General features: G+C 55.5%; 1 protein-coding gene across 1 annotated transcript in view; it reads left to right on the top strand.

The window, feature by feature from the left end:
• Positions 1 to 1,083: 1,083 nt before the first annotated feature.
• Positions 1,084 to 8,983, top strand: part of SELENBP1 (selenium binding protein 1) — an 8,531-nt gene continuing 631 nt past the window's right edge. The window contains 11 exon segments of the mRNA XM_009332557.1: positions 1,084 to 1,121; positions 1,701 to 1,775; positions 3,190 to 3,243; positions 5,257 to 5,369; positions 5,711 to 5,896; positions 6,518 to 6,638; positions 6,861 to 7,043; positions 7,619 to 7,797; positions 8,367 to 8,445; positions 8,538 to 8,659; positions 8,777 to 8,869. Coding sequence (XP_009330832.1) covers positions 1,709 to 1,775; positions 3,190 to 3,243; positions 5,257 to 5,369; positions 5,711 to 5,896; positions 6,518 to 6,638; positions 6,861 to 7,043; positions 7,619 to 7,797; positions 8,367 to 8,445; positions 8,538 to 8,659; positions 8,777 to 8,869 — 1,197 coding nt within the window. The 5' untranslated portion in view covers positions 1,084 to 1,121; positions 1,701 to 1,708.

The raw sequence follows: 8,983 nt of genomic DNA, 5'->3' as shown, positions 1-8,983 counted from the left end.
GGAAGAGCTCCCTTACCTCATGGCCGTGTTTACGGGGCTGATCAGAGAGTCTGCTGTCCCTTACGCTCTCAACTGAGCACCCTCTCTGACCTGCAGGTGGTCGCACGGCAAGGCGAGGACTCGGCCCGGGCTTTGAGCTGCAGCTGAGCCACGAAGAGCAACAGACAACGCAGCAGAGGTGACCCAGCTCCTCGTTCCACCATCAGGCCATGCTCCGCCCAAGTTGGATGGATGTGGACGTATATCTGCTGGTACGAGCAAACTCCCTCATCCCCTCCAAGGCCTGTTCCCAGGTCTTTGGGTCCTGACTCCCGTGTTTCAGGGAGCGTGGGCCTTTCCTCACCCTCGTGCATGAGTTATCCTGAGGAACGTGGAACGTGGTGCATCTGCAGTGGCCGAATGTGCCTTACCTGGGGAGGTGGTGAATTGGGCTGGCTGAAGTTGGATGCTTCGTCTGTTCCCTCTAGTGGTTATTTGGAAGATAGGCTTCTCCCTGGTGCCAGCACCCGTCAAGTCCTTCGCAGCTTCCAACAGATCTCCTAGACCATGAGGACAGACACCGCTGGCATCACCCCTCTTCCCTAAGGGAAGTAACACTCTTACAGCAATCTTGCTGAACTGCAGTGGAGACATTTCTATGGAGGATGACTGGAAGGTGCATGTGAGGTCCAGATGAAGCTGGGCTGCTGCTTATACATGCTTCGTCCTTTGCATTTAAGCCCTGGGGCCTCCTGGAGAAGCTTTCTTCGGTCAGAGGCAAGGTGGGACATGGGGATGTGCTGACCGCTGCGGTGTGGATCTGCAGTGTGCTCCATAGCATGGTGTTGAGCATCAAATACAAACAGACGAGCCCAAGGTGGTAACGGGGGGAAGAGATTGAGCCAAGGCCATCGGTCTTTTTGCTGGCAGGTGCAATGGGCTGAGAGCCTCTGACGGCAGAGCGAACGACTGTTTGAGCTTGCTGGTTTCAGAGTCTACATCTGGGGTGAGCACTGGAGAGGACAAGGCAGCAACCTGCCAGCAAAGATGTGCCTGTGAAGGCTGCGCATCCACTGCACGGCCCTTAGGAGCCAAGCCAGCTGACGCCCAGCTTTGCAGCCAGAAGCAGCAGCAGACACTGAGTAAGTCAGATGTGTCATGGGGAAAACTGTTACATTGCTTCTGCCCTCCTCCCAGCCAGCAAATTAACATCCCACAGTAAACACTCATCCTGCAATTAAAAGAAACCCAGTCCTCGCTTTTCATTTTCACTTGTGATTAACATCTGCAACCTCATAAAATTATTTCTGTGGTTGGGAATGCAGTGCTTGCCTGTCTCTCATCAGGGGCACCCTGTCAGCCCCATGCTGCTGCAAAACGCTGCTTCTAGCAGGGAATCAGGGGAGAGGACCAGCCTGCTCTCCCTTCATGGCTAAAAGCCTTGTGTTTCCAGTGTGCGAGAATGTGTGCGCTATGCAGTGCAGCCACAGCCACGTCCCCTACCCCTCTGGGAGGGGAGGAGGTTCTGGTAGTCCTGAAATAGCTTCCCTGCACGTTTCCAGTGCTGTAAGATGCTAAAGGCTGCCCCGGTACCTCCCACACCCCAAGGCGTGTGGATCCTCCCCTTGGTGTCCTTTTTCCAAACCCTCCTTCTCCCCATCCTGCTCCCTATATATTTGAACCCCCGCAGAGCTGCACCTTCTCTCTTGACGTGCTCCTAGCAGGCGGAATGCAGGCAGGATCATCTCCTTCTGCTGCTCAGCAGCAGGTGAGATCCAGCCCAGCCTCCAGCACAGGTAAGAGATCTCTCCGTTGACTGCAGCTTGCTCTCAAGATAAACGGGCTTGCCACTGTTGGTGGCTTGCTGCCTTCTGGCCGTGGGCTCTGCTCCGGAGTCCTCCTAAACTCGTTTGGAGCTGGGTCTCGTGGTTTTGTTACTGTGACACCCAGAAAACATAAAGTAAAAAGAAACGGGGATGAATGTGGTGTTTTGTCTGGCCAGGAAAGGGTTTCTTTTCTCAAGCTACTAAAAGTGCCAGGAAAAGTTTAGGTGGACTGATGATTAAAAGCCTTCTAACTATTCCCTCATTTATTCATCTGCAACTTGTACAGGCTGTGCTTGCTATAGTCAGGTATACCATGGCAGGGAGTCCTCAGTGCAAAGTCTGGCTTTGATGGGGCTGTTTTTGCAGGAGTAATCTAAGGAGAAGGGAGAAGCAAGCTGGACGGGTGGTTTCTCAGTGCTTCAGGTAGGAGCGTTTCCCTGGAGGAGCTGGGACACGAGTGATACAACGAGTAAGAATAAAAACAAATAAGAATCTGACGCAGCAAAGCTGAGTCATACAATTTAGCTGGGAATTTTCCTCCCTCTCCTCAGGCTTGCCATCGTAAATGCGGAAGAGGTGTTCTTTCAGTGGTGGTTGTTGTTTTCTAACAAGCTCTCATTCAACTGCATTAAGGACAATTTTCTCAGCAGTTATAAAGAGAACGAGGCTGGCAGGGTTCAAAGTGCCCCGGAGACCCTCAGCAGCGTGATGGGGACTCCCAGGATGGTGCTAGGGGCTGGCAGGGAGGCTGACGCCGCGAGCACTGAATGCCTTGGGTGGAAACAGCTTTCTGTGCGAAAGCTTTGCATTAATGCTCCCAAACCAAGGCACAGTAAGTGCAGCCATCCCAAAAAGGGTAGGAGGAGCCGCAGACCAGGCTCAGCCCATCCCGCTCCTCACCCTGCAGCGAGGGGATGCTCTCTCCCCACTTGGCTCTGGGAAGAATCCTCTCCCCTCCCTCTGCCCCCGGTGCAGCAGCCCAGCCATACTGCCTTTCTTCCTTGCTGCCTCTCCTCCTCCTCCTCACAGAAGAACCACAGAGTTCTCAGCATCGCCTTGAGGCCATGCAAGCCTGGCATTGCCCCTACACGTGCTGAGCAACCCTTCGTCCCCGCCACAGGGACACGATGGGAGGCAAAGCGGAGAGACACGGCTCTGAGCCTTGTACCTTTCTGCACTAGGAATATATCACTGGCCTTTTTGGCTGCCCAGAGACCACCTTTCTGGGGGTCATTTGGATGCACGTGGGCATCCTGGTTCGCCTCGGACATTGCCATAGAGTGGGAGCATGCACAGCCACTCCAGCGAGCAGTTCCTTCGTTAAAAGGGGATTAAAAGAACTTGCTGCCATCTAATTTCTGTGTTTCTATTCTTCTCAATGCAGAAAAGTGTGGAGAGTGTGGTCCTGGCTTCGCCTCGCCTCTGGATGCAATGAAAGGCAAGTCTGAAATCCAGGGCAGGCAGGGAAGAGCCCTGCGCTCTCTGTGATTTAGGTGAAGATTAAAACAGTGCTTTCAAGTGGGCATTATCAATTAACTCCATTCTCCGAGGAGGCCCCCAGCACGCGTTAGGGAAGCGATGGTTTCGCTTCTGGCCTGTCCTGAGGCCAAACATCAATTGCATAATGACAGCTTGGTGTCAGAACAAACCTTTTTAGGTTTCATGATGGCTTGGGATGGGTCATAGCCTGCAGCAAATTCACCTGTGGCTTCCTTGTGCAAAACCAAATGGGATTTTTAAGTTTCTCAGAGGCAATTGTATTGCTATACCCCCACGACACCACCACCGGAGCTAAACCTGAGGAGGGAGAGGGGACCATCCTGATTTTTCATTGCACTCTGCTCCTGATGGCTGGGATCACAACATGACACAACCTCCTTGTATAAAAACCAACCTCACGGGCTGCTTCCTTACGTGTCTGGACGCTTTGCCGGGGAATCCTTCTTGCTGCATTGCCGAAACACTGGTGCTTTGATGTGAAGAGACTGATGAATGCATCATCTCGGGCTATCCCTCCCTTAATCCTCTTCTCTAGGGCTTAGCAAACACATCCCTGAGACCTTAGAGAGCTCTGGACCTTGCTCATGATCTGTGATTCCTATCCCTGAAACGTCTTTGAACCAAGAAAACAACAAGGAGGAGATGAGTCTTTAAAACATCCCCACGCGTTGGCAGGGCGGGACAGTGGTTTAAATTAATAGCAAATAGCACAAATCCCATTGACTCTGCTACTCTGGCAAGCTCCCTTGGGGACTATCTGGTTGCTTCAGTGGTGCTGAGTAACTCTGGCACCCAAGAAGCTCTTCCATGCAGACATCTGGCAGGTCAGGCTCCCGAGCAGGTGGTGAGAAGCTCCTCGGTGTCCTTCGCATACCTCGGGCGGTGTATGAGCTCTGTGCCTGCATCCCATACCCTGACTTTTGGTGCCACTGCAGCTGCAGGGATGGGATACCTCGGCGTTCAGCAGCTGCTCTCAAACCCAAGACTGACACAGGCACCACTGTATAAAGGTTTATAAAGGCACCATGTTGCAAAGCCAGCTATTGCCTGTTTTGGATCAACTCCAAAGGTCCCAAATCACCTGCCTGTCTCTGTTTCCCACCGCTCTCTCTTCCTCAGCATTTCCTAAACCAGTTCTTCCCCACTAGCCCTGGCTTTGGCAGTGCTTTATCCTGACACAACCGAGAGCGAGTACCACCTCCGCAGTGGCAAGGAGACTCCGTGGGGTCTGAATGCCCTTGCTTGAGGGCTGGGCATTGCTCAGGTCCCGGAGCAAAGCCACTTCCCGGCAAAGCCGATCACACTTCCTATCAGGAGCAGTGAGTGCACCAGGGCAGCAGCTCCTGTTTGGGGAGCAGGGAGCGTGGCAGACCTGTTGCTGCGAGGACATCCCTGGGGCAGAGCCCTTCTCCCTTTCCCAGCGGGATGCCCTGCAGGCAGGGAGCTCTTGCACCACCTCGTCACGGTAGATTTTCACTGCTCGGTAGGGCTATGGATGGCACAGAGGCCTGGGGGCCTTTCTGCCTTTGGCTTCAGTCTGGCAAGCACTTATGTGTTTTTAAGGCTTCTCCTGTGTAGATGTGATGGAAATGAGACGCAATGTGTTTTGACTCGCGTGACTGGTAGGATTGGGGAAGGGCTGCCATGTCCTCGCAGGCATGGGGTGATCCCAAAGCTGTGGACTTCCTTAGGGACTCTGAGGTCCAGAGATCCCTTCCCAGGGCAAGGGATATGAATAAGCCCAAACCCCCGCAGGGAAGCCCCTTCCAAACAGAGCCCTGCCTAGTGCCCCTGGTACAGCAGAGAGATGGAGATCCAATCGCCCTATCGATATGGGGGAACACACCGGCTCCCCGGGAGGGAGATCTAGGCTGACCAGAGACCCTGCAAGGTTTTTATTCTGTCCAAGGTGGTTTCTGCTGATGCTCACGCAATGTTTCTGTCTTGAAAGGTCCCCGGGAGGAGATTGTGTATATGCCCTGCATCTACAGGAACACTGGGAGAAAGAAACCTGACTTTCTGGCCACTGTGGATGTCAACCCCAAATCTCCGCACTATTGCCAGGTACCAAACGCTTTATCTCGGTACTAAACTGGCCTGGGAAACAGCTCAGTGCTTGTCCTTCACACGCCCCAAAGCTGCTGGCTCAGTACCAAAGGCTGATGCCTGTCTGCTTCTTCCCAAGACCATGAGCCTCCCTGTGCTTACGAAATGCAATGTAAAATCTGCTTCACACCCCATCCTTTGGAGCCCCTGTGCACCATCGCTCCCCTCTGCAGGGTGAGGCTCGCTTGAGGCATCCTGACCCTATGGTGGGGTCTGCAATGCACTGAGCTCCCCGGTCTGCCTGTGATCCTGCACTTGGCAGAGGAAAGACCAGTGTAAGCAAGGCTGGGACTTTGCAGGTGATCCACCGCCTGCCCATGCCCAACCTGGGGGACGAGCTGCACCACTCGGGGTGGAACACCTGCAGCAGCTGCTTTGGAGACGCCACCAAGAAGCGGAACCGCCTGATCCTCCCCAGCTTCATCTCCTCCCGCATCTATGTGGTGGACGTGGGAACCGACCTGCGGGCTCCCAGGCTTTTCAAGGTACCTTGAAGGTGGTGCCGATACACGTTAAAGGCTAAAGGTCTGGGATTGTGGCTTCTGGCTGCGGGAATAGCTTGGCAAAGAGCCTTTGGGGTACATCTATGAGCTTAGCAGGACCCTGCTGTCTGGATGACAGCACGGGAAGGCTGTGGAAGGTGGTTGTTCTCCTGCTGATGTGCAAATACTGAGTTCTCCATCTAGCTCTCTGCAGGAGGGGACCAGGGCACGCCGGGTGCCAGGCACAGCACTGCCTGTCGGGTTTACAGTCCATGTCTCGCCTGCGGCGTGTGTCTCCGAAGGAGCCCCGGGCACCTGCCTGCAGTTTGCCCCATGCCTGGGTGTGCAAGGGCCTCGCTGGTGGCCCCAGCCAGCTTCTCAGGGTGAGCGCAGCAGCCGCCCCGTGTGCCGGCACGCCTGGGGATGCAGGACTGTGCACGCTCTGCCCCAGCTCACATGCTCAGCCCCTCTGGCTGCACGGCAAGTCCCATCTTGAGGTCAGGCAGGCCGCGCCACAGGTAACACCAGGCTTGTGAACCTGCATTCAGCGCAGCAGCCAACACCCTTCTCACCTGGGTCAGCCCAGCCCGGAGGACGTGACGGTGCCTGTGAACTCCCTGGCAGGTTGTCAACTCGGAGGACGTCTTCTGGAAGTGCAACCTGGGCTACCCCCACACCTCCCACTGCCTGGGCAGTGGTGAAATCATGATCAGCACCCTGGGAGACCCAGCCGGCAGCGGGAAAGGTACCCCAAGTCCCCCCCCAGTCTTCCAGGGAGAGGGTGCTGGGACAGGAGGAACAGTCCCCACATCCAGAGCTGTCCTGGAGACTTCGTCCAGGACTCCCAGCCCGTTCAGCAGCCTGGTCTGCAACGGGTTGATCTGTCTGTCGCTGCTTGTTTTATAACACGTAAACTGTTAATCTGGATGATTTCCTCACTACCGATGTGGCTTTGTTTCTGCATCAGGTGGCTTTATTCTGCTGGACGGAGAGACCTTCGAGATCAAGGGGAACTGGGAGAAAGGGGACAAGATCCCTCCAATGGGTTATGACTTCTGGTACCAGCCACGCCATAACGTCCTGATCAGCACTGAATGGGGAATCCCAAAATGCCTGGGATATGGGTTTGACCCAAATGATCTGAAGAAAGGTGAGAACACTGTTGTTTAAATACTCGGGGAGAGAGATGCTGAGCAGGACTGCAAGAAGGCCAAATTTCAACCCTCTTCTGTTGCTAGTGAGAGCTGGCGTCTAATGGACGTAGATAAAATTGTCCAAGACAGTTTGCTTGCAAAATGAATTTCACACCAATTCCTAGAGATCCCGTGGATTTAAAAAAGACAAGCCCAGCCCATTTACTGTGAAGACACTTTAGTTGCAAGCGCCAGAAGTTCAACCCAAGACAGTCCATAAATTCTGCTGTTGAGCTGTACACGGGGTTGGATTTTGGCTGTAGGGATGAAGGATGAAGCCCCATCTCAGCCCAGCTCCCCCAAAAAGGCTACACTGCCCTTCCCAGCCCCGTCCTAGCGAGATGGTCCCTGTTGGATGCTGGGCACCTTCCCATGGCTTTTGCCAAGGTCCAAAGCAACTGGCGTGTGCTGGTGCAGAGACCATGGGGTTGTCCCTGCGGGGAGCTAAAGGGGCTGAGGACTCACCCGAACCCGTAGCACATCTCCCTGAGACCCTGCGCCTCGCAGCATCCCCTCTAACTCTCCCTCCCAGGGCGCTACGGACGCTGCATCAACGTGTGGGACTGGACCACTCACACCTACGTTCAGGCTATCGACGTGGGCGAGGACGCGGCCCCCCTGGAGATCCGTTTCCTCCACAACCCCGCTGCTGCCGAGGGCTACGTGGGCTGCACCATCAGCAGCGCCATCCACCGCTTCTACAAGACCGAGGTACGTGCTCCCCCAGGGTTAGTGGAAAAGGGGTGCTGCCCCTTGGTTGACCGAGCCCCACGACTCTGCGCAGCATCCCGCTTCCCGTATCCCCCGCCGTCCTCCCAGCCCGACTCCGGTCCCTGCCGATGCACACACCCGCCTCCCCGTGCTGTGCAGCCGCCTCTCTGCACCCAGAACATGAGCTGGCTGGGGGTAGTCTCACCAGAGGACTTGTTCTGACTGGCAGCAGTTTAGGCTGAAATGATTTAATTTAAAGGAGATTTATTTTTACCTTTGTTGTGGATTTACAACAGCCCAAGCAATATTCTTCTCAGCGTCTGTTGTTGTGCGTAATGACGAACTGGGTGAGGAGAGAGAACATCTTCCACCCAACCAGCTAATCTAGCTGGAAAATTAGACATCTCTGCAAAGCCAGAGATGGCTGGCAAAGTAGCTGAGCTACAGCCCTCGAGACTAGAGGTGGTGGACGCGCGCACGCAGCATCTGCCCCAGCATCGGGTCTTATCCTGCCTCTGCCATGCATGCTGAGCCCCCCGGGGCTGTGCTCTGTCCCGCACCTCCTGCAGCAAGGAGACTGGGCGGCCGAGAAGGTGATCCAAGTCCCCAGCAAGAAGGTGGAGGGATGGCTCCTCCCGGACATGCCAGGTCAGTGCACCCCCAGGCTGGGTGCCGAGGTGCTCCCCGGCTTCCCCGGGTGCTGCCGCCTGTTTGTGCAGCTCTGTCGTACCCTCCCCAAGGCTTCATCACCGACATCCTCATCTCGCTGGACGACAGGTTCCTCTACTTCAGCAACTGGCTGCACGGAGACGTTCGCCAGTAAGACATCTCCGACACCCGCGAGCCCAGGCTGGTGGGGCAGGTGAGGCAGCAGCAGGCGCCCGGTCACATCCCGACGCTTTTCCTCTATCCCTTGGGGACGGCTGGGATCAGCCCCATCCTCGCTGTCTCGGTCACCCAGACCTTTGGTCTCTTGCAGGTCTTTGTGGGTGGCAGCATCACCAAGGGAGGATCCGTGACCGTGTGCAGGGACGAAGAGCTGCAGAGCCAGCCAGACCCATTTTTCATCAAGGTGAGCTCGGCCGGCTCCCCAAAATCCCACAGCATCACCCCCACCATCTGCGCGGTCCCACCTCCGCCTTGAGCGATGCTGGGGGGGGGGTGGGACGGTGACGGCTCTGCCACG

The sequence above is a fragment of the Pygoscelis adeliae genome, unplaced genomic scaffold (assembly GCF_000699105.1).
Source record: "Pygoscelis adeliae isolate BGI_AS28 unplaced genomic scaffold, ASM69910v1 Scaffold709, whole genome shotgun sequence".
In the NCBI taxonomy this organism is placed as follows: Eukaryota; Metazoa; Chordata; class Aves; order Sphenisciformes; family Spheniscidae; genus Pygoscelis; species Pygoscelis adeliae.
The sequence above is the reverse complement of the archived record's forward strand: the minus strand, read 5'-3'. Positions and strand labels throughout refer to the sequence as shown.